General features: G+C 45.1%; 2 protein-coding genes across 2 annotated transcripts in view; one reads left to right on the top strand and one right to left on the bottom strand.

Annotated features, from left to right (window-relative positions):
• Positions 1 to 25526, top strand: part of SYN2 (synapsin II) — a 200231-nt gene that overhangs the window by 154533 nt on the left and 20172 nt on the right. The window contains exons 4-10 of the mRNA XM_017501449.2: positions 280 to 436; positions 5497 to 5586; positions 15677 to 15739; positions 16169 to 16311; positions 21467 to 21541; positions 22597 to 22699; positions 23970 to 24119. Coding sequence (XP_017356938.1) covers positions 280 to 436; positions 5497 to 5586; positions 15677 to 15739; positions 16169 to 16311; positions 21467 to 21541; positions 22597 to 22699; positions 23970 to 24119 — 781 coding nt within the window. The remainder of the gene's footprint in view (positions 1 to 279; positions 437 to 5496; positions 5587 to 15676; positions 15740 to 16168; positions 16312 to 21466; positions 21542 to 22596; positions 22700 to 23969; positions 24120 to 25526) is intronic.
• On the bottom strand, positions 2926 to 13397 carry TIMP4 (TIMP metallopeptidase inhibitor 4). The gene is made up of 5 exons (XM_017501451.2): positions 12910 to 13397; positions 11609 to 11706; positions 11041 to 11155; positions 8651 to 8775; positions 2926 to 8022 (listed from the first exon to the last, which is right to left on the bottom strand). Exons 1-5 carry the CDS (start codon positions 13046 to 13048, stop codon positions 7825 to 7827), a joined length of 675 nt encoding a protein of 224 aa, XP_017356940.1. The 5' UTR covers positions 13049 to 13397; the 3' UTR covers positions 2926 to 7824.

The raw sequence follows: 25526 nt of genomic DNA, 5'->3' as shown, positions 1-25526 counted from the left end.
AGAATTAGCTGGGCATGGTGGTACATGCCTATAGTACTAGTTACTTAGCAGGCTAAGGCAGGAGGATCACTTGAACCCAGGAGTTTGAGGTTACAGTTTATGATTGAGTTTATGGTTTTGTAGTGCCACTGTACTCCAGTGTGGGCAACAGAAATGAGGGGCTTGGACTAGGTGGTCCCTAAACCCTCTTCTCTGTCTTGGGTTTTGGAAATGGGAACCAAAATGATATATGGTCTGAAGTGCTGGTTAATGGCAGACTTGCCTCTACATTCTTGCCAGGTCCTTCCGACCAGACTTCGTGCTCATCCGGCAGCATGCATTTGGCATGGCAGAGAATGAGGACTTCCGCCACCTGATCATTGGCATGCAGTATGCTGGCCTCCCCAGCATCAACTCACTGGAATCCATATACAACTTCTGTGACAAGCCATGGGTGGTGAGTGAGGCCCCCTTTCCCCAAGTAAAAGGGTAGGATCCAGGCCCTACATCTCCCAGGTCTCTAGGAGGGACTCAAGATGCAGTAGGCCCCAACTAAGAGGATGTGAGAGGAGCTTCCCCTGGGATGTGGGGGAGGGCAGGCCATTGCAGTAGCACAGCATCACTTGTCACAGGCTGGGCACCTTTGCTACGGAGTGTTCCCTTTGCCTCATGACAAAGTCATACAAGAATTCTGTGAGGAAGTCCTTGTAGGTCTGTAGGCTCTGCCCTTGGCCATGGGCTGCAATGATAAAAATGTTTGTTTCTTGCCTCCTAGAATGATCAAACTTTTGGAAAGGCCTGAGCCCAGTGGCAACCAAGGGAATAGTTCAACTCAGAGGTAGTGACAGAGTCCTAATAAGTGGTTCAGCAACCTGAAAGTTAAATTTATCCACATGCATGTGAATCAGATACTTATGAGCCGAAGTGTACTTGGAGATCATTAAAGCATAACCCTAACTATGACCTTAACCCTTCATGATAGAGATAGGAAAATTAAAGAAGGAAAGTAAGGAGTAGAAAACCACTTACTTTAGGAGACCAGTTTCTGAGGTTTTTCTACATTAATAGTATTTAATCTTTACCTTACAAGGAAGATATTATTGTCATTATTATCACTTTTTACAGAGAAGCAAGACCCAGAAAGGATTATGTAATTTGCCAAAGTTATAGTGCCAGGATTTCTCTACATCCCACTGCCTCTAACACAGATTGAGGCTCCTATATAAGGAAGAAGCTGATCTGGTTTTCTCTTCCTTGGCCAATTTAGAAATCTAGGAGGGCATGGGAACTTTTAGGCAGATAGAAAAAGTGGTGCTAGGAGGGAGAGTGACTTATGATGGCTTTGGGGGCACTCTGGCTTCCCCTCAGACCACTGAGGGGACCCAGCTCCTCTGCTGGCTCAGCTGCTCCAGGCTGGCCCTCTCAGAAGGTAACACCTGCACCTAATCACATCTTCATTGGCCTGCAGTATGCAGGCCTCCCCAGCATCAACTCACTGGAATCCATTTACAACTTCTGTGACAAGCCATGGGTGGTGAGTGAGGCCCCCTTCTCCCAGGTAAAAGGGTAGGATCCAGGTCCCTAGGAGGGACTTCTGGACCTCAAGATGCAGAAGGCCCTTCTTCTTGTTTTGCAAAAATCAAATTTCAGTTGTCACACACACTGGATTGCCAGGGTTCCTGCCACTGGTGGCTAATTGTGAAGTTTCTAAACTCCAAGCCTTTACACCACTCAGAGAGCTAGAGAGAGAGAGAGAGAGATAGAGAGAGAGAGAGAGAGAGAGAGAGAGAGTGTGTGTGTGTGTGTGTGTGTGTGTGTGTGTGTGTGTTTTAAACCAAACAGATCTGTCACCTCTGCTCTTGATCTTTTTTTCCACCCTGGAAACTAACAGCTGTCTTTTTCCTTTGGAAGCTGGGGAGAGCTTGGAGTGTAAGAGAAAGAGCAATGGACAGGGAGTTAGGAGGGCTGGGAACTGCCATGGTTAAGGAGAAGGATGGGTTCCCAAGCTCCCTTTGTTCAGCCTTTCCCTCTGCCTGGCCTGAGGCATCTAGAATCCTAGATTCTGCAGAAACAGGGTAACAGAGTGTGTTACTGGAGTATGTTGCCAATCACAGAAGAGTGTATGTGATACCTTCACCAAGTGTCTTTTCTGGGGAACTCCCCTTTCTCCTCAGTCACATGTCCTTCCTACTGCACACATGTCCTAACCCACCTGCACTCCAGGTACTTGTCACAATTTTACTCTGTCTTGGCCACACAGGGTGATCCTGCTATTAGCAACTTTTTCTGGGTGATTTTACTACTTTTCAACCCTCTGACTGAACCTGTGTCCCAGTTTATTCATCTACAAACTGAGAATAATAGTAGCACCTGTCACCACTTTGACAGCCTGGTTGTTACAGGCTCCTAGTATATGGGTTCTATTAAAGAAATTTGTTCCCTGTTTTCTTTTCCTAAACTGTGCCAGAGGCCAGGGCAGGGAGAATGGGGAAAGCCATGGCTAGGGCTTTGCTCCTCCCAGGATCTGGGATCTGGTGAGGGGTCACACTCTCACCCATTCACAATCTCAGCATATTGCCTTGGGCATCACATGAGAACAGCAGGGCTCCCTGGCCAGACCTCAAGTTCTCCCTTCAGTTTCACTAAGCAGCTGCCCTATGAATGACATTTTACATATTGTTCTCTGCTTGTTCGTGAGAGTGAACAAATTTGGTGACTGTGAGGGGAGGGTCCCTCTCAGTTGATTACTTTGGCCTATGTTTCTAAATATCTTTACTGTGACTGCTGTTGGTGTGTAGAGAGACTTTGGTTGGGTTAGAAAAGACCCTTTCTTGCACAACTCTGTCTCCGAGCACATTGCTGTCTCTGAAATTGGTCAAGACAGGCCACTGGGATTTGGGGAGGAGAAGTGGACCTGTCAATGAAAGCAGCATTCCAACAAAGCAGGAATGACACCACCCTTTATTGCTGCCAGTTTATCTGAAATTCTGTCAGTCTTTCTGAGTTTTTGGAGACAAGTACACCAGAGTTAAATTAAATCATTTAATTTCCAGGAGTGATAGGCATATGGACACATTACTCAAATGGATCTGGAATCCCATTTTTTCCAAAAATTCTTTCTTGACTCATTGGATGAGTGATTATAATGGACATATCTTCGTATCAATTGCCAAGAGCACCCCCACTCCCAAATTCATTCTTTTGTCTATGTGTAGAGGAAACGGCTCTTATCAGATGTTACATTAGTTTAATTGGTGACTGTATGCCTGTGATTTAATCTAAGTTTCCAGGGAGGTATGGGTTAGATGCCAAGCTCAGTACCTTGAGCAGACAGGGACTGCTGGAGAGGAGGGTGGGGTGAGCTTCTTGAGACCCAACAAAAGCCTGGGAATTGGCTGCCATTATTGTGTTGGCTATCCCAGGGCTCTGAGAGTCTGCCGCAGGCTGTCCTGGCATCTGTGTGGTGTATCTGTAACTCCCCCACATGCTTTGGTGCCATGCCAGAGTGTGGGCTGCAGCAGGACAGAGGTCATTAGGCAGAGCTGGCATTAGCTCCCCAGGGATGCTGGAGAGCCTTGGGAGCTCAGGCAGGTGTCCAGAGGCAGAGCAGGAGTCCAACCAGGCCCAGATGGGCATGTAGGATGTAAAGGTCAGATGAGCAGGTGGGCAGAATCAGAGAAGGCAGAAAAGGTCTGAGGGTCCGTTCTTGACAGTTAAAGCAAATTGAAGGACCAAGATGGCGAGGACAGGAGGGTACAATGGAGAATGCACCCAGCAAGGAAAAGAGACCTAAGTGCTCTCACAGTGCAGCCCTTACGCCAGGATGTGATCTGGGAGCCTGTACTTTCCTTTGCTTCTTTCTCCAGCCTCAATCTCAATTTGTCAAATGAGAGGGCTACTCTAGAAACTCTACAAAATCCCTCTTGACAATGATATCTTACGGGCTTGAGAGTCCATGAATCATCCTTTCAGTCCTGGAGGGGGCCCTAGAGCTCTAGAGTTACCAATTGTTTGTTACTAAATGGAGGGACCCGGAATTCCAGTGTTTTCCAGCATTTCAAAAATAACAAAATTATATCTGTACCCATAGAAGGACCACAACAGGCAATCACTTAAACTGCAGTTCGATAGCAGAATTTGGGAGGAAATATAATAAAGGGATATTCTTTGTGGTATAAAGTTTGAGTAGCTGATCAAATTTAACCCTGTCATTTTATATATGAAGAAAGTGAGATCCAGAAAGAAAAAATTATTTGCCCAAGGACACCTAGGAAGTTAATGGAACAAGTATCAGAAGATTCTGGTTTTCTAACAGCCCAGCTCCAAGCTTTTACTGCCCCAACTTCCTCGCCCCTCCCTGGCTCATGTGCTGGCATCGCTTATAGAGAATAGGACCTGAGCTTCTGAAAAATGTTCTAGCCTTCCTTTCTCTGATAAACAGATTTCATCTAACAGGTTTCCCTTCTAGCCATCCCAAATACCAGGTAGCTTGGAACATGAACTAATCCAGTAGCCCTAGAGAGAATACGTGTTTCCTCTGCTGCTGAAGCACTGGGGATGGGAGTATAGGTATGTATGTTACTGGATTGAGCAGGAAAGTCCTGTATTTCCTGTGGAAAGGGCATAGTTTTTGCAGAGCTTGAAAGGCAGCTATTTGCAGGAATAAGGAGAGGGTATGGATTGGAAATGAAGGGGCTTGGCTGTGAACCTGTCTCAACTACTGTGTGACCTTGGGCAAGTGACCTCTCTGGACCTCAGTTTCTTCATTTATAAAATGGAGGGGCTAGGGGATCCCAACTATGCACTGAGAAAGCCTTTCAACCCTGACATTGTAAGTATGTGTACTTTGCCCCTTCCTCATGGAGCTATTTCAGTTTCTCATACGTTGGCAAAGGGTCCAGTGAGTTTAGTCCCTGGTTGGGTAGTAAGTCCCAGAAAGACTGGCCTGTCTATTCCACATACCATGACCATTTTATCCTAATCTTCCTGAAGATCAGCTTCATTTATGATGCCTCCTGCTCAAATTCTTGGTGGCTGCATACTGCTTCCCAGAAAAATCCATCATTCCTTTGCCTGGCATTTGAACTTCCAAGACTTGGCCAGCTTCATGCCTTGCCATTACTTGGAGATGCAGGTATGGAAAGTTAGAGACCCCACTTTCAATCCCAGCTTCACCTTGCAGTTCTGTGACTTTAGGCAAGTTTTGTAACCTCTCTGGACCCCATATGTAAAATGAAGATGTTAAATTAGCTAGTTCATCAATTTGATTTGAGGATTGAATGAAACATCATTAAAATTGAGAAAGGTAATTGAATTTTAGCTCACTCTCTTTTCCTTCCCCAATTAATGCATATCATATCCTTGGGAATAGAAATTGTACACTACTTTTATATCCTCACAGTGCTTAGCATAAAGTCCTCCACAGAGCAAATGCTCAATAAATATTTGATAGGTTGATGTTCTGTCTCTTTCAGAAGTTATCTGTGATAAGCTGAAACATTTGCTTTTCTTTTGCAGTTTGCCCAGCTGGTTGCCATCTACAAGACACTGGGAGGAGAAAAGTTCCCCCTCATTGAACAGACATACTACCCCAACCACAAAGAGATGGTAGGTGGCTCAGTGGGGACATTAGTCTTTCTGCTGTTTTCATTTTGCACTTAGCCACCTGGTCACTGTGGGGCTCTGACAAGGGCCTCAGTGTCTCAACCCCAAAGACTCCACTGGGGTGGAACTGTAGAACTTGTATGACTGGAATAGCTAGATTTTAGCCTCTTGTCAAATTCTGGAGATAGAATAGGGAAGAACAGGAGTAAGGGCACTTTAATCAAGCTGAGAGAATAATAAACTTCTGGACCAGCAATCAGATCTCATTGCTTTGAGTCCCAGCCCTGGCTCTGCAAATTGTCATTGAATAAGCTACATTTCCTCAATGTGTGCAGTTTCCAATAAGACAGTCAAGAGGGCATAATTATCCCTGCACAGGATATTCTAATATGGTACATACACAATTTAGGTGAGATTCATTAAGAATAGCCTCTGGGAGAGTGTGAAGCACTCTGCTAGATGTGAGGCATTGCTCCTACTCTTACTATTCCCCTGACTCTCCCATTCACCTGGCTTCCATGACTGTAATAAGGCTGAGTTAACACTGTGCCTTCTCTGAGGCCATCCTAGGAAGTTAGAAGGAGCAGAGAGATGGGACGGTTGGTTGGTAAGGAGGCTATTGGCAGTGTTTTTCCTCTGCAAGGACCTGGAGCTCAAAATCCTTTCTTCCCTGTCCCCATACCCTCTGCCCTGCACTGGTGTGATCAGTTGGTGATCTTGCTTAACCCACCAATGGAAACTCCCTGCAAAGCATTCCAAGTGAAACAGAGATCATGTTTGTCCCCACCTCCCCACTTCCTTGGTCAAAAGGGGTCTCCGTTTGCACCATTTCTGCAGGTCAAGAGCCATCTTCTGAAACATTGTGCATGGCCCTGCTGACCAGTAGACCACATATTAAAAAACAATCTTGGGCCTTAAAAAGAGCTGTCTCTGTCATCTTTGCCAGAGCTTCCCCCAGGAGAGACTCTGAAACTTTAAGCTCTTGTCCTTAATAAATTCTAGAGGCAAATATCAGGACTTTTCCTTTCAGGGTAAGCCAGGAAGCCTCACAGAGGCTGAGAAGCCCTAAGCGTCCTTTGGTTGGGGAATCTCAGGGAGCCCAAGACACAGTGGTGAGGACTGAGCTGAAGGGTGCATAGGGCTCTCTGAGGATCAAAGCCCACTTTTTCCTGCTGTAGCACCTAGCAGGGCTGGCTGCTGGAAAAAAACTGCCACAATTGCCAGGTATATTCCCTATCTACCATCCTTTTCCCTCAAGGGCCTTTGTGTTATTTGTCTCCGGTGCTCTATCCTGAAATTTGCCCTCAAGAGAGGACCACCACTCTGTGGTGTCAAAAACCAATGATGAGTGATTTCAACTCTATAAGAAAAAGGTTTTGTGGCTTTTAAAAAGTTCTGAAATAGGAATGAAGATGTTAGTAATTTAAAAGAGACAGAAGAGAAGCCTTGTGGACATCAGTTGAGGGTATTACGAATAGTTAACCTGGAGAAGCAGTACCTATTCTGAGACTGTAAGTGCATTCTTATTCAAAGAGGCGTGCTAACCAGGCGGGACCCTCTGCCAGAAATGGTATAGAGAGGATAACAGCATGGGGAGGCAGGTTAGGCCATTCTAGCTCTCACATTGAGTGATTCTGTGTCCCTCAAATGACTCCCCCAACAGATGAAAGTGTATCAGAAGACTAGGATGAGTTGAGACAGGGGAAGTAGAGGATACACAGCCACGGTATGTTGTTCTTTTCATTCCTGCCAGTCAGCCTGTTTATGATGCTGTCAACCCACCTTCTGATACTATACATCACAAGGATATACCATCTCATATGTATGACATTCACCATTTCTCCCTTAACAGATTGATAAAGGCAAAAGAAAACACATTTTCCTGGGGAGGAAAGTGAATAGTCCTGGCTTTAGAAAACAAAGTAAGCCAGAAGAAACACTTGCAGTAACAGGTATAAGGCTAGACTAATGGGGTTTGGGAGGCAGGGGTGACAGGCAGAGGGCAGGGTAGAAAAGTCATGCTACCTTCCCTAGCCCTTGACAGGTTCTAGGCCAGGGTCCTGGACACAAGCTATAACATGCCTGCCCCTTCCCTCCCCTGACAGTGACCAGACCGTCCACTTGGCACTTCATATTAGCTGGCAGCAAGGGGTGAGGTGGCGATGGCCAAAGCTCCACAGGAACAGAGAACTGGCTTGATCTTCAGGACTCTTGAAGGGATGTAGTAGTCACTGATCCCTGCTAGGGCTGGATGATGTCAACAAACTCCTTCCTGAGAAGCAGGTGGCCCCGGTACCAGCTGCAGGTGCCGTCAACATGCTTCATACAGACGTAATGCTGAGCCTGGTACCCATAGAGCTTTTGTTCCAACAGCCAGTCTGTCCAGAGGCACTCGTTAGGGGCTGAGATGGTACAAGGCACTGTATAGCAGGTGGTGATCTAGAGTCATGGCCACACAACATCAAAGTCAGTAGGGTGTCCTTCTTTTTCCATTGCTGCCTTTCAGACTCCTACATTCCCTTACAGCCCATCTCAAATGTCCCCTGTCATATGAAGCCTTTCCTGGTCCCCAGTCTTCCTCTGAATTCTTCCCCAAGTTTCCCCATGTTCAATATTGCCACTTAATGCCATCTCTGGAGTCAGACAGCTCTGAGGGTCTTTACTCTACCACTGACCTTGAGCAAATCACTTCACTTCGCAGGGCTTTCATTTCTTCACCTTCAAATGGAAATCTTAATTCTTCATAAATATATTTTGGAGACTAAATTAAACATTTGCAATAAATTTACTATTACAGTGGCTGACAAAGAATAGACTCTCTTTAAAGGGTGGCTGTATTACAGTTATCTCAGTCCGCCTCCTGTGATGGCCACCGTCCCAGCCAAAGTGTAAGTACTTTGAGATCAGGGCCTACAGACCATGTTGCTTTCTCATCCCCAACTTCATACAGTGCCTTATCCATGGCAGATCTCAAGTACAGTCTAGTAAGTGAATAAATTCATGCATGAATGAAGGCTCAGGACCCTTCCCCCATCCCCAAAGACTTTGGAAATGGACATTCCCTTACTTGGCAAGCACAGTTCAAATGGTAGTGATGATTCAGACTTTCCCTCTGCACCAAGGACAGGTCCTCCCAGGGCTCGATGTAGTTGCACAGATGGATGAAGACTTTTCCATCACTGAGGACCTGACCTTTGAGGGGAGATGGAGGAGAGTCAAGCATCAGAATTCTGCTCCTGGAGCTCCAGTGGCCCAAGTTGGGCCACTTGAAGAGCCCAGAGTTACAGCCTCTCTAATGACTTTTTGGTGGCAGTGGTGGCATGGGGCTCAATGAAGGGATCAAAAAATAAAAATCACTGTAATCTTTGTAGCTAAAAGACAAACAGATTATGTTTGTACGAGGCAGAGTTGTGGGATCTGGTGAAGGCCTTTTCGTTTAGCATGGTACAGAGAGAAGAATGTGGGCTTTAAAGTCAGAGTCTGGGTGGGAACACCCTCTTTCTTCTCTGTCATTTACTAGCTGAATGATCTTAAGAAAGTTGTATAACCTCTCAGCTGGAAGATGAAAAAAATAATGTCACATTAAATAAGAGAATGTCTATAAAGTTCCCAGCACAGTTGTGGGCCCATAGAAGATATTGAATAAATAATGGGCTCCTTCCCCTTTCCAGTCCTTCCCAGTATCTGCACAGGCCAGTCTCTACCTCTAGGTTGGTGAGTCTTTCTCCTTCCCCATAGGAAAGTTCCCACTTTTTACCTGTGAAGCTACTTTTCACCTTTCAGAGACCCTTTTCAGTACCACCACAAAGCCATCCCTGACCACCTGGCCCATACCTCTTTTAGAACCTCAGCCACTCAATCATTTACTCACTGAGCAACTACCTATGATCTAGTACCAGGAATACAGATATAAAAATGACAGGATCTCTGCTCCCAAGGAGCTTACAAATTAGTAGGGTAGATAGATAAGTAGAGGAAAATTATACTGTTGTGTGATTCTATACAAAGTACGGTATAAGAACAAAGGAACATACAATTATTTCCATCTATGGAAGGGGTGTGGGTCAAGGAAGGTATCTCAGAGGAGATTATGCTTGCCTTGAGCCTTGATGGGATACGTAGGGGGGAGCCAAACAGGTTGGGGGAAGGGCTTCCTGTCATTGGGACTATCGTATGCAGAGCAGGAGGACACAGCCTGGCAGCATACCTTCTGCAACTGCAGGTAGTTGAGTTCACATCTTGCGAAAATGATGGACTGGGAACTGGCATTGACAAATGGCAGAAGACAAAGCTATAGAGGGCAGCAGTGTTCTGGTCACAAAGAGCTTTCAACACCAGGCAAAGGAGCTCGTGCCTTCTCCTAAAGGGCCTGGGTGCCATTGGTGACTTTTCTGTAGACTTGCTTTTTTGTTATTTATCCCAAACCATAGTTAGACTTGACCTCCTTGAAGGCAGAAAACATGTTTCCTATTTCCCCTGATGTACCTCCGTGCCTAGCAGTGGGCAAGACACACAGAGGGTAAGTGTTTAGGAAAGAGGTGGGATAACAGTTTGAAAGGGACTGGTCTGCCAGACCTAGGAACTGCAGGGCTCAGTGGTGTGTCCTTCTCTGCCTCTCCCATCCAGGAGCTCCTCAGTTCTATACAATTTCTCATCCTCAGAGCTGGGAAGCCTCCAGTGCCTATTACTCATAAAGAGCCATGTCTGAACAGTGAAGTCTTTTAAGGACTTTGACTTGTTACTGAATCTCCACTCTCCTCACCAAGGCATGCCAGTGACTAAATGGTCATTCATTGCCAAATGTGTGGATAAATAGTGGAATCCCTTCACCTATTCTCTCCCCTACTGTGCTTTTTCTTTCCCTTGCTTTCTTTCTAAATACTGTTTTATCTTTTCGAGCCAGTTTAGATCCCACTTATACAATGAAGCTTTCCTGATAGTTCTCAACTACCAAATAGTTCCTTTCCCTGAACTCCAAAATATTTTAGTATTGCATTCATTTATAGAGTCACATTGTTTTGTGATTCTTTAACTGTTTTATCCCAACCAATTCAGTAATGAGGAAAGTTTACAGAGACAGAACTGTGTTAGACTCAAGCTCATGTTAGGTTCTGTGCAAAGGGCAGAGCTGACCTGCAAGGAGCAGTTTTGGAGAGGAGATTTTGACTCAAGTTGCCAAAAATCTTATGCTATTTTAAACTATTTGAAAACTGAATCAGCTGCCCTACAGTGGGTGAGCAACCTGTCCTTAAAATAGTGAAACAATTGGCCAGGATGACTGTCATGAGAACTCTTACATTTAAAGAGAGGTTACAAGCTTCTCCCTACTCTGTTTTATGCCCAAGAAAATGCCACCTGACTCAGCCTGCTGCCCAAGGAAGACCCTGGCTCCTTTCTCACTACCTCCCATAGGGCAGAATCTATTATGTTAAGGCCAATTGCTGTTCTTTAACTTACCAGTCAAGAGATACTGCTTCTGGCTGTTGGCCTCTAGTTTCACACCACAGAGGGAAGAGTCAAAAGGCGTATAGATATACTGAACATCCTTGACTTTCTCAAACCCTTTGAACATCTGACAGGCAATTACAAAAAAAAAAGCAACATTGGGTCAGCGAGTGTACTTTGTATATTAACAGGCAAAAACTTCTGATTTCTCAGCCTAAAAATTTAAGCAAAAGTCTAGTTCAAAATTTTGTGTATACAGATGGCCCTGCTAGATTATTTTCTCTCTTTAAAAAACGAAACAAAACAAAACAAAAAACTAAACCTTGGTTTATTCCGGTAGGTACCTGTAGTGGCTCCATATATCAGCAGCTGTGGGACCAGATGGACTCCAAGGCCCTCCCCTGCAATATCCCTGGGAATCAATGGGCCCTGCCTCCAAATCTCTTCCAGTTCCACTTCAGCATCTAAACCCAAAGATCACTGAGCCAGGCCACCTGAAAGCTACCCGCCCTCCTAGAATATAGAGCCCATTTCCTCCATCAGCCCTAGGGGCTACACATCCCAGCCTGCCCCCATGTACCTTTATCTGTTTGATTTCATACCGGAGCATTTTTTCAGTATCAGCAGGGTCTGCACTGGCAGGAACTACCTTCTCACTGGAGATTTTGGCCCGAATCACTGCATAGAAAAGGGAAAAGGGGAACCTTTAGCAGCTGGTGGGGGCAATATACCTGAGGTCTGGATGATCCCCAGGGTTCCTGAAGAAGTATACAGGGCAATTCTTGGTTTTGGTGTTGTCAGGTTGTAAGCACGTGATGTGTGAGAAGGGGGACCTGGAAATACCTCCTCTGCAGTCACTTAAAGTTCCAAACCCCTCAGGCTTATTAGGTCCTGTAGCTCTTTGTGGCTTTTGAACCAGTTAGTCTGGAGAGCTCTAGTTCTCCATAGCCATGTGTGCAGTGGGGCACAGGGTAGGAGTCAGAGTAGAGGAGGGAAGTGGAGCCCTTTTAGGGTAGTTGGTGTGAAGTTTATTGCTGTGGTCAAGGCCTCTCAGCCCGCCTACAGTTGATGTTAGTAAATGTTTATTGAATTCATAAGTGTTCTGATGCAGCACTGAGGTGTTGCATCTCTTCCATTTGAACATTAATAACCAAAAACTATTGATGAAGCTCTTCCTCTGTGCCTGGCCTTGCATTAGACACTAGGACCATAGATGTGATTAAGACAGGGTCCCCATCCTGCAGAGCTCTTGATCTAGTGGAGGGCACACTAATAAAGAACAATAGCACAGCATATTTAGGAACACCAAGACATTAGAGATGCTGAGGCAGCACCAAGGAGCCGGGAGCCTGCAGAGAAGCAGAGAGACCTAAGTTAGACCTTGAAGGAAGAGTAGGAGTTTGCCAGGAATTTAAGGGTATGAGGGAGGACATTCCAGGCAGAGAGAAGAGAAAGGACAGAACGTGTGGGTTGCAGTAGGGGCTTGGTGGCAACCTAAGTTATAGGCCTGGACAGACATGGGTGGTTATAATGCAAGCCCTCTCCCCTCCCCTGTCCCCAATCCAGTAGTTCAGAATAATCATCAGATAGCTCCGGTGACACCTTGTTCAGTGATACTCTGTAACTGCTATATGGCCAGAGTGAGGGAGGTCGCTGTAGAAGTCCCTGACACAATCTTCATTTCCTTATGAATCAGTCAGGTTCTGTGCTTGCAAAGTTACTATGGCGCCTGGTCCTTCCTGACCCATCAGCCTCAGCAAGAGGCAACCAGTGCAGAATTTGAGCTCCTCCCTTTTCCTCTGGACTCCTGGTTTACTGCTGGCAAGATACCAATCCCCCACAGTCACCCCCTGCTGTGGACCTCACAGACCTCGGACTCACCCAGTGCTGAGTGGCAGATGTGCTGCTGAGGGTGCGCAGGGGCGCAGCTGCACGCCTCGCCCAGCCCAGGGGGCCGCAGCAACGCCAGCAGCCGCAGCAACAGCGCCCAGCTCGGCGCGGGCCGGGGGCTCCCGGGCATGACACTGCAGAGCCCCAATTGAGCCTGTGAGGTCTGTCAGACCGTACGGCCCCAACAGGGCTCCTTCCTAACGTGTTGCGTCCCTCGCCCCAGGCTTTATGAGGTGGCCCTAAGGGCCAATCCCGCCCCAGTGGGCTCCGCCTTCCTTTGGCTCTAGGCCACCGCGGCAGCAGGACCCGAGGCTCTTCCGACCTGCATACTCAGTAAGATGCAGAGGGGAGCCGGAAAGAGGCTCGGGTCTCTGTTACCCTGCCTAAGTCATGAAGCCGTCTAGAAGTAGAGGGAAAGCACTGGAAGAGGTTATGGTGTCAAGGGCAGAAAGAGCCACAAAGATAAATGCATAAGGACAGAAAGAGTGAGGGCTGTGATTTAGGCAGCAGCGAAACTCAATCCCAAAAAAAAAAAAAAAAAAAAGAATAAGGCACGGACAGAAAGAGTGAGACAGGCAGAGTCCGAGAGAGGCCGACAGAATTACAACAGGCAAAAAAGACAGTGACAGAGAAGGACGGACCCCTTGCTGAGCTGCACGCTGGGAATGAGACAAGCTACTCAGGGCTTCTTTCAGCTGCAGGAAGTGCTTTCAATGCCCTATTTATGAGGCTCCAAAGCAACAGCAAACAGTAATGGAACAGGACAGAGAAAGTTGGGGTGTGTGTGTCTTGGCTCTGTCGCCTGGGGGGGTGGGGAGAGATGTCAAAGAAGCAGCCAGTGCTTTAGAAACCCTTTCTCACTCCCAGAGCCACAGACTCTCCAGATAGCTGGGGACAGCACTCCTGGTGTGGGTACAAAACATAAGGTGTCCTATCACTTAGGGCAAACCTTGGACCTCAAAGCCCTCTTGAGGCCCTAGGCTATACTGATTTTTTTTTGCATGTCTCAGCTAGGTGGCTCACACCTGTAATTCCAGCACTTTGGGAGGCCAAGGCTGGTGGATCACCTGAGGTCAGGAGTTCAGGCACAACCTGGTCAGCATGGTGAAACTCCATCTCTACTAAAAATAAAAAAATTAGCTGGGCATGTTGGCAGGCACCTGTAATCCCAGCTACTCTGGAGGCTGAGGCAGGAGAATTGCTTGAACCCAGGAGGCGGAGGTTGCAGTGAGCTGAGATCGCACCACTGCACTCCAGTCTGGGCAACAGAGTGAGACTCCATCTCAAAAAAAAAAAAAAAGCAGCAGGGGACTTGGGGGTGACTGTGACCACAGCCTTGTCTGCTGTTTGACAGAGCATAGTGTTCCCAGCCTCCAAATCCCAAATTTCCATGGGATTATTGCTATGGAATGTTTCCACATGGTGCTGGACTGGATAGTCGGAGGCTGGGTTCCAATTCTGGCTGTCACTAAGCTTTGTGACTTTTGCCTCTCGGGGCCTCAGTTTCCATTCCATAAAGTAGAGTTGAACTATATGATTTCTAAAGCCCTTTGAAGTTCTTTTTCCAAGCCTTGACTGACCTCAACCAGGAATGCTGAAATCCTCGGGCCAGATACCCCCAGTATCTGTTCAAATATTAGTTCCCACAGGAATCTGGCTTTTCATTTGGGTCAGCATTATTTTCTTCAAGGGATACCTTTTCATTTTGATGGTGTTAGTGATGTTTGAAAAGAAGGGAATTGAAAGAGAGCTGAGTCTAACTGAAAAATAAAATGCCCAGGTTGGCATCCAGGCTGGTTCTTTATACAATGTCCAGACCAAGATAGAGGCTGATGTACCATCTGAAGGGAGCTCAGAAAGCATCCCATCTGATCTCTTCAATGGACAGATGTGAAGGCTGAGGCTCAGTGAGATACAGTGACTTGTAGAAAGTTTATGGCAGAGAGGACTAGAGTACTCGTCTCCTGACATCTAGCCTAGTGCTCCTTCCACTTCCACAATATTACTTCTTCCATCACCATTTTGTAACAGCTTGAAATCTTGCCCTTAGAGGATACTTCTTTTAAGTTTTTGTTGCTCCTCTGTTAAAGTATGGCTACCTCAATGTAGAGTTTGCGCCTCTAAGGATCTCTCTGTTTATAAACATACTGAATTATTCTGTCAGCTCTCTTTCAAACCCCAAGCTGGGCAGAATTGGGCCTTCACATGCAAAGCCTTGTTTGATGGTGAGTTTGTGGTATTGGTGAGCAGTGAAGAGTGTGAAAGAGGGAGAAAACAGCCAGGATCATTACAGGAATGCTGGGCCTTTGAAGGTTGTAGGACCAAGAGGTACATGATGACAGGGACATTAAGATGCCAAAGATGCATTTCTAAAATATAATGCAGGTTTATTAAGGTACATCTACATATAATAAAATTCACCTTTCAGAGGTACTTTCTTTTTTAAAATTCTCTTTGTCTGAGGACTAATCCTGCCCAGGTTTTGTCTAATGCAGAGAAGATTGACAGTTGCATTTTAAAGATGCAGGGTACACCAAATAAGAGAACAGGGTTCTTTTAGCTCTGCCACTAATATGCTGTGTGACCTTGGAAAGTCACTGTCATTCCATGGGTCTCAGTTTTTTAATCTGTAAAGCAAGTAGATTGGACTAGTTATTTAAAGAACCCTCCCAAGGGTATTTTCAAGAAAAATATTTGTGGGATTCCACAGAGAGATGGGCATACTCTGACAGTTTATTCCTTTCTCCTCTGCTTTCAGCTGACACTGCCCACGTTCCCTGTGGTGGTGAAGATTGGCCACGCTCACTCAGGCATGGGCAAGGTGAGGCAGAGGGGCTTGCTGTACTTCAGGGTTGAACCAAGAAGGGCAGTTTTCAGAGTGCCCATTTGTGAACTGCTCTTCTCCCTCTGTCACTGATGAATTCTTTCCAAAGAGAAGATGGTTTGCCACCTCTAAAGCCATGAGTGTCACCCAACCAGACCTCTTTCAGGAAGCAGAATGCAAGCCACCTGCCTGGTACTCTGGGTCCTTTGCAGCAAGTGTGGCCCCTGAGTTCTGGGAAGGGAAGCTAGGGAGAAGGGGCCTTCTGGGGAGATGTGGCACCCAGATTAGTGTCTGGATTGGATACAGTTTGGTAGATTTGGAGGCTCAGGGCCATTGTGACTTCTCAGAGTGTGTGTGTGTGTGTGTGTGTGTGTGTGTGTGTGTGTGTGTCTCCTTTTCCCCCTTTCTGCCTTGCTCCAATATTAGGTCAAAGTGGAAAACCACTACGACTTCCAGGACATTGCCAGTGTGGTGGCTCTCACCCAGACCTACGCCACTGCAGAGCCTTTCATTGACTCCAAATATGACATCCGGGTCCAGAAGATTGGCAACAACTACAAGGCTTACATGTGAGTAGAGTGGGGTATGCTTTCTCCACAGTGGAAAATTTGAGCCTCCACGTAGCAACCAAGTCTCAGTTTAACCTCCTCTGGCCCACAGGCAGATAACAGAGAGATTATCTTACACAGGGATTCTTAACGAGGGTTCCTTTTAAGTCAGAGAAGGGGTCTGTGAACTAAGATGAGAAAATATATTAATATTCATTTTCACTTGCCTCTAAGGGAAATTTAGCTTTCTCTTCATTTTGAACAGAGACAACAGACTACAGTAGTTTTCTGTACATAGGACTTTATCACTAAAGGTCATTACTGATATTCCTATATCTTACTATAGTTGAGACAGATATATCTAAATATGAATTATTCTCATTCCTACTTTAAAATCATGGTAGTTGTTAGGACTTGCCACTACCTCCTGTTATTTAGAAAGAAACACATATTGGCTGACTGCGGTAGCTCACACCTGTAATCACAGCACTATGGGAGGCTGAGCTGGGGGGATTAAGAGGTCAGGAGATCAAGATCATCCTGGCCAACATGGTGAAACCCCATCTCTACTAAAAATACAAAAAATTAGCCAGGCATGATGGCATGTGCCTGTAGTCCCAGCTGCTTGGGAGGTTGAGGCAGGAAAATTGCTTGAACCCAGGAGGCAGAGGCTGCAGTGAGCCGAGATTGCGCCATTGCACTCCAGCCTGGGCGACAAGAGCGAAACTCTGTCTCAAAAAAAAAAAAAAAAAAAAAAAAAAAAAAAAAAATATAAAAAAAAAAAAAAAAAAAAAAAAAAGAAAAGAAACATATTTTCCTAATCACAGATATTTTTGATAACTCTAATTGGGTACTCTGGGATCTCATGTACTCTGTCTTACACAGTTACACATCTTATATATTATATACATTGGAAGGAATCCATAGGCTTCCCCAGACTGCCACAGCACAAAGTTAAAAAGTTCCTGATGTAAATATCCAGCCCTGAAAATGCTACAGAGCGTTAAAAGCCCAGTGCATGACTTCTCTACATAACTGTGTCCCTTTGCCAGATGGAAAGTTAAAGATTTCCTCCATTAGAATTTAGTAAAAGAAAAATATTTCAAAACTACCTGACTTTCCATAATATGCATAAAATGCAAGTGGCTTATAATTCCAATTTGGGAAATAGTAATCCCCCACTTTAAAAAGTTTACAGCAGTGTTTTCTTTACAAAGAAAGAACATTATTAATATGCAGATTTGATCTTGGTCACTCAGGACTTTTGCAGACTTCAAGATTGAGCAGCCTTCCCTTTCCGTTCCCCACCTGTGTCTGTTTTTCTTCTCTTACCCCTCTTTTCACTACTTATACTCTCCACCCCTGGAGTGAGTTTGGCCCCCTCCCTGCACTCCTGTCCCATACTACCCTTCACACACCTCTTGTTTAGCCCTTGCCACACGTGTTCTGTGTCACCCTCCTCCTCCAGACTCTGAGCTCCTTGTGGACAAGAATGATGGAATCATTTCTGCATCTCCACTGCCTTGTATAGTAGCAGGAACATTAATAGGCACCCAATAGGTATTCAGGGAAGAAGAACCCTTATGGAAAACTGAGGCATAGAATTTTTTTTACCTTTATTGTCTAGATTTGTATTTTTTTAGTTTTCAATTTTATATTTATAGTATTCCTGCTTCCAGAAAAGAATTTAGGATTTCTTTAGAAATATGCACAATGTAGCCAGGTGTGGTGGCTCACATGTGTAATCCCAGCACTGTAGGAGGCTGAGGCAGGCAGATCACTTGAGCCCAGGAGTTCAAGACCAACCTGGGCAACATGGTGAGACCCCTTCTTTACAAAAAAAATACAAAACTTAGCTGCATGTAGTGGTGCTTGCCTGTAGTCAGCTACTCAGGAATCTGAGGTGGGAGGATATCTTGAGCCTGGGAGGTCAAGGCTGCAGTGAGCTGTGATCGCACCACTCCAGCCTGAGTGACAGAGCGGGACCCTGTCTCAAAAAAAAGAAAAGAAATATGCACAATGTAAGACAGAATAATTTAAAAACCATTGTAAAAACTTGCCAAAAGAAGCAAAGAAAATACATGTTCAGGCACCTAGGAAAACAGATTACCTATCTTTTGATTTTAAAATCCCCTAAATAAACACAAAACATTAATGACAACAGTGAGTAAAAGTGTCTTGATCCTTAAAAGAAGACACCTAATCTTTGAGGGTTAGAGTTTCAAAAAACAGTTTAAAATGAAAAAAAAAAAAAAAAAAAAAAAGAGAGAGAGAGAATTGCAAAACATTGATGAAGGGTGGGTGACCAGGGAAGCTTTAAATAAGATTTACTTATTTTTTGTGTGCAAGGGACCAAGTTATTTGGAGAAATGTTTAGGCCCTCTTAGCGTCTCTTCACCACACCTCTTCCCCAAACTTATGGCTATATTCCTGCTCTAAGAAGGAATTTACTTAGCAATTGCCATGGTCAGGCTTGGGATTATTTTTGTCTACTCCAGCAATCACCATGGAGATACAGAGACAGCCACTTTGGTGTGAAGAGGGTACTGTTCCTGCCTCCATCTGCAGAAGGCAATAATGTGGGTCAGCTATGGAGGTCAGCTGATTTTTGGTTCTAGAGAATGGCGTCTCCGTGTCCCCTCTGTTCCCACATGCCCCAGGTAGCCCATATGGATCTATGCCCTGCATCCCATTGTTAGATAATGATGTGAAGTGTTGGAAAGCTTTGCAAACTTTGAAGTGCCATGCAAATATAAGGATGTTGCTATTATCCACTCAGAAAGGATTTTAACCTATAAATTAACTTCAACGAAGTTATATAATGTTTTTTCTAATATCTTAAATGTTGAAAAAGTCATAGAGTTTATGGGAGACTTGAAACAAATTATATAGGTTTGAGTTTCTTCCTCTTTTTTTTTTTTTTTTNCTTTTTTTGAGATGGAGTCTCGCTCTGTCACCAGGCTGGAGTACAGTGGCATGAACTCAGCTCACTGTAACCTCTGCCTCCCGGGTTCAGGCAATTCCCTTGCCTCAGCCTCCCGAGTAGCTGGGACTACAGGTACACGCCACCACACCCAGCTAATTTTTTGTATTTTAGTAGAGACAGGGTTTCACCATGTTGGCCAGGATGATCTCGATCTCCTGACCTTGTGAACCGCCCGCCCCAGCATCCCAAAGTGCTGGGATTACAAGCGTGAGCCACCGTGCCTGGCCCTTCCTTTCTTACTTTAAGCATTTTTGTAAGTGGGCCCTTCAAATGTATGATGTGATGATAGGCAGCCATGAAGTCATTCAAAATTTGTGATTGAAAGATTCTATTATTGAGACTTCTGTTTTTGAAATAAAGCCTTCTCAGATTATGAAAATTATTAATATTACTACTGTTAATGAAATAAACGAACCTATAGATGAGACAGCATTTCACATTGTGTATGCATCAGGGCAGTAGGAATATCATCATGGCATTCCTGAAAACCAAGGAAACATTGTGGGAAGAAAGTTAACACCTACAGATGGAATTGTAAAATGAATTTTGGCTCGGGTTGAGTTGGGCATGCAACCTGAAAACAGTGTGAGTCAGTGTACAAATCCAAAGTTTGTGAGACTCTATTATGTGCCATGGCTCTGTGCTGGGGACATGGAAGTAAGTGACTCTCTGCCCCTGCCTTGAGCAGTCTGGTCACAGGGACACATTTGTAAACCATGAATGTTAAGAAGACACTTATTTTTATTATGATTCTGTCTTTGTGTTTCTAACTCAGGTTTTGCCAGCCACTCAGCGGTTTGTTTCTTTGCATTTTCTGAATTAGGTTGTGGAATATAGGGAAAAGCACATCATGTGAGGAAACTAAGATGCCTGGACTTTTATCTCATACCTACTTGGACTAGATGTATAATCTCGTACAAGTCCTCTAACCTTTCTGAGTCTTATTCTCCTTATCTGTCAGGCAGGGGCAAGAATTTCAGCCTGCTCACAACAGGGGGTTTGAAATGAGGGGTTTGGTGAGGAAGCACCTTGGAAAACAGTCAGTACTGTCCAAGCATAAGGAATGTTGTCACCCTATTTGTTAACTCATGGGTGACAACCTCATGGGGCAACCTCATGGCTCTGAAAAACTAGCCATATATCTAGGTTCCTCAGTGTCTGAAATCAGATCTCTGGGGAGGACACTCCTGGAAAGTAGCACGTCCACTCTCTAACAGTATTGAACGATGATAAGGGCAGCACATGAAGGGCTCTGTCGGCAGTGTAAGCAGGACTTTTCTGTCCCCTTCCTCTTGACTGTCTGGGTGAAGGCTAATAAATTAAAAAGCATATTTTTGGTGTTTATACTTAATTTAAACCTCTTTCTGACAACCCTGTGTTAACAGATAACAGGCACAGAAGGGTGAAATGACTATGAAAGTCACCCAGCCCAGCCCATCAAGAGCAAATTCAGAACCAGAAACCAAGTAATCCACCTCCTATTTAGTCTAAGACTAGTTGACACTAACACATACTTAGAGGTGGAGGGTGCCATGAGAACAACAGAGAAGAAGCTGTTGGCTTGATGCCATCAGCTCCGTTTGACAGACAAGGCAACTTAACCCCAAAGAGTTAATTGACTTGCCCAGAGTCACATTGCTAATATTATAGTGGCCTTCAGAAATGAACACTGAGTGAATGAATGAGTCAGCCAGTAAGGAAGACATTGGGAGATATTCATAAAGAACCCTGCAGGAGTTCCCAGGATCATTGGAATTCAGTTTGTATGTATCAAGTCAGTATAGATACTGAATGGGTAGGCTTCTGGAAACACAAGACACAATATGTACCTTCAAATGGTTTTCAGGCTTGTGGACAAGTCCAAGCTTAAGATTCAGATCAAATAACTAAAGTAAAAAGTAGATTTAAGATTGAAAATCAGGCAGAAGCAAAGTCCTGTAGGACTTCTAAGGACAGTAAGAGGTCATCCAGTTGAGAGATCAAGGATGGTTCTGTGGAGCCAGAGCTGTTTGGGCAAGACCCTTGTAGAGAGGAGGAGGGTATTCTAGCCTTAGCAGACAGACCCCTGGCCTATTTTCAGGAGAATTAGGTGTGGAAAGCAACAGTGAGCTAAAAGTCTGAAAAGTTTCATGCACTTCTCTTGCTGATTTGACTCACTGCCTGTCTTACCCTGGTGGGACCTTGTTGCAGGAGGACATCGATCTCAGGAAACTGGAAGACGAACACTGGCTCTGCAATGCTGGAGCAGATTGCCATGTCAGACAGGTGAGTGAGAGAAATCCAGTTCCCAGCCCAATGACGGAGAGGCTTCCTTAGTTGAAGAAGTTCAGGAAATAAGCTCTGTCCAAAGGGAGTCTCAGCAAACAGGACAGATAAAACACAAAAGGCCCAAGTACCCCATTTAACAAGATCAGGCAGGACTGGGTTGTATGCCAGCTGATAGAGATAAAGACTGCACATACCACAGATAAAAGCTTCCTGAGGCCTCACCAGAAGTGGATACTGGCACCATACTTGTACAGTGTGCATAACCATGAGCCAAAATCTTTCTTCTTTATAATTACCTAGCCTCAAGTATTCCTTTATTGTAACACAAAACAGACTAATCAAGGAGTGAAGTGTTGCTATAAAGACAGTTGAGAATATGGAATTGGCTTTGGAACTGAGTAACAGGCAGAGGCTGGAAGAATTTGAAGGGCTCAGAAGAAGATAGAAAGATGAGGGGAAGTTCAGAATTTCTTAGAGACTATTTAAATGGTTATGACCAAAATGCTGATTGAAATATGGACTGTGAAGGCCAGGCTAACAGGTCTCAGATGAAAATAAGGAACTTGTTGGGAACTGAAGCAAAGGTCACCCTTGCCACTCCATAGCAAAGAATTTGGCTGCATTGTGTCCATGCCCTAGGGATTTATGGAAGGCTAAATTTAAGAATGATGACCTAGAGTATCTGGTGGAAGAAGTTTCTAAGCAGCAGGTGCTCAAGAAGTAGCATGGCTTCTTCTAACAGCCTATGGGAAAAAATGACTGTATATACCATAGAAGCTCCACGGAAGGAGTAATTAGCATGGGCTGGAAGAGCCAAGGAGGCCTTCTAGAGGTGGTGAGAACTACTTTGGGGCTGCAAAAATGGGTAGGATCTGGAAAGCAGATGGAAGAGGGCATTGTAAATAAGGGTATGTGCTTAACATGGGTAGATGGAAGGAGCAGTGGGGATGGGAGGTGGGAGAGATGGAGGCAGCAAGGAGAGCCTGACTGGCAAGTAAGCTTTGTGGTGAGCGAATTGCCCCAGCTTCAGGACACATTCCCATCACCTCCAGGTACAAACTGTGGGTGGACACCTGTTCTGAGATGTTTGGCGGCCTGGACATCTGTGCCGTCAAAGCTGTGCATGGCAAAGATGGGAAAGACTACATTTTTGAGGTAAGTCTGGACCAAGCAGTAAGAGATAACTCCCAAGGCTTAAGAACTATGTTAGCAGTGCAGACTGCCTTTAATTTAGAGTTTCTTGAACCATGGAAACATTCTAGCAAGATCAGTGGGTAGCAGTTGTTTCCAACCTGATAGGCTGACCCACACCATGAGTAAAAGATGTTGGATATGGATTACTGGGATCCTATCCATTCCTCTGGGAAGACTGTAGTGATGTTACCATTCTCCGTCTCAGAAAGCCACCCTTGGGAGTCATTCTATCCAACCTATTCATTTTACAGGTGAGAAAACTGAGGCCTAACACCATGAGCATATGCCCAAGACCACAGAGTGAATCAGTGTCTCAGCCAGGTACCAGATGCAGGAGATTCTTCTTAGTGTCTCTCTGAGCCTTGGAGACACTACTCAGCCTGGTCCTCTAACACAACTTTGCTGAATACCTTTTCCTCTTATAAAGGAAAGTCAGTGGCAGTATGAATCATTCACACACATTCCTACGCAGTCTTCCTGGGAGCAGGAAAAGCTCCTTGCTAGGAATTGGTGGTATTTCCAGGATATTGATGTCAGAAGCCCAAATTAGGCTTCAAATTCAGAATCTGTCTCATTTTCTGCATGGTCTGTAACCTTCTGAATGGTCACACCTCTCCTCACTAGGTGGGCCTCTGTTTTCTCATCCATAATTGAGAAAGTTGGACTATGGAGTCTATAAGGCAGACACTTCCTAAAGGAGGAAAACACTGTCTGAGCCTTGAGGTATAGGAAGAATCAAGATTGGTGGTGAAAAGGGAGGGCATCCTAGTTCAGGCACAGAGGGAGGAATCTGATCATTTAGTGAGCAGAGGATGCTTGGAGACAGAGATTCTGTGGGTGAAAAGTAGCAGATAAAAAGCACCTGCTCCTAATCAGAGATATAAGTGGATGCCTTTCACATCTACTTGCTCCCCTGCCTGCAAACTTCTGTGCCCTGGGACTCTACCCTCTTCCTTGCTTTCTACCTCTTCCCCGCTACCTTCATCCAGCAATTTTCGGTTTCCCTGAGCCGTGGCTGGGTAAAGCTTGGGGAAAAGACATGAGGCAAAGGTTTGTAGAAGGAAGGGACAAAGATCCTATTTCTGCAAATGATCATACAGCTGAAGACAAGAACTCCTGCTTCATTTCCAGTCCATCTCTGCTGTGTCAAATCCTACATATTCTGAAAGATTGTACCAGGCTTTTTATGTTTCCAGACCCCTTTTCTCACCTGGGACACATCTTCCACCAGGTCATGGACTGTAGCATGCCGCTGATTGGGGAACATCAGGTGGAGGACAGGCAACTCATCACTGAACTAGTCATCAACAAGATGAACCAGCTGCTGGCCAGGACTCCTGCCCTGTCTCCTCAGAGACCCCTAACAACCCAGCAGCCACAGGTAAGCGGCTAGGAAGAGACATAGCAGAGCAAAGAACCATTCTTAAGCCCACTGCTCTAGATGTTCGTGGTTAAAAAATGGAGTACAGGTCAGATGGCCACAAGCCTAAACAGGATCTAAGGAGACATCTTCTTCCTTCCCTTCCCTTTCCCCTGGAGGCCTGATTATCATTCACCACCCCTTATAGGGCCTTCTCAGCAATCTGCAGTGTCAGTTATAGAATTAGACAGAGGAGCACTGGATCTCTTTCCTCTGAACCTGAAGTCTCCAAGGAACCAGAGTCAGCTTCTCCTGAGACTTAAGACACTCCCATTTTTAAACTGAGAGGTATTTGAGGAAGAGCTGTGTCACATCACTGATTTATCTATTTACTGCTTCACTGTGTTGAGTCTATCTTTGTAAATAAGGAAGGCTCTGAGAAATATGCTAGTCTGGTAGGGGAGAGTCAGGTCCCTCATTCTGGGAGAATGACAAGACAAAACTCAAATTAGAAATCTACTTTCTTGGCCGGGCGCGGTGGCTCAAGCCTGTAATCCCAGCACTTTGGGAGGCCGAGGCGGGTGGATCACAAGGTCAAGAGATCGAGACCATCCTGGTCAACACGGTGAAACCCCGTCTCTACTAAAACTACAAAAAATTAGCTGGGCATGGTGGTGCGTGCCTGTAATCCCAGCTACTCAGGAGGTTGAGGCAGGAGAATTGCCTGAACCTGGGAGGCGGAGGTTGCGGTGAGCCGAGATCGCGCCATTGCACTCCAGCCTGGGTAACAAGAGTGAAACTCCGTCTCAAAAAAAAAAAAAAAAAAAAAGAAATCTACTTTCTTTTCTAAGAGAGAAGTGGCCTTCCTCAGTTGGCCTGTGGTACATGACTCACGGCCAATCCCACTCATGGTAACAGCATTCCATCTGCGGGTCTCCTAGGAAATCCACACTGAAGTTTTGTGGAACATCAGGCCCTGTGGCAGGGAACAGTCTTTATTCCCATATAAGAGGTATCTCATTTTTCAAAAATAGCCCCAAACTCCACTAAATGTTTATATTATGAAATGGTGAGAACTTGGGACAGTGAATCAAAGAAAAGAACTGAATCTTAAGTCTAGCTCTTCCTCTAAATAGCTGTGTAAGTTTTCAGGAAAATGACTAGCCTTTCTTGGGCTCAAGTTTTATTATTTATAAATGAGAATTTTCTCAGAAATCTTTCCTTCAAAATCCAACTTTAAACAGTTAGGGAGGTAGAATAGAATAGTGATTTAGAGTGTGGGATTTGAAGTGAGAACTACCCAAATTTGAATCCTAGATTCTCCATTTATTGGCTTTGTGACCAGCACATAAAACAGTGTAACAATTGATGTCAGTTCCCTCTCTGGATCTCAAGTTTCCCCACCAATATCTAGAGACCTTTTGTGCT

This window comes from Cebus imitator, unplaced genomic scaffold, assembly GCF_001604975.1.
Source record: "Cebus imitator isolate Cc_AM_T3 unplaced genomic scaffold, Cebus_imitator-1.0 Scaffold281, whole genome shotgun sequence".
Taxonomy (NCBI): domain Eukaryota; kingdom Metazoa; phylum Chordata; class Mammalia; order Primates; family Cebidae; genus Cebus; species Cebus imitator.
Note: the sequence above shows the minus strand (reverse complement) of the source record. Positions and strands in the feature narration are given on the sequence as shown.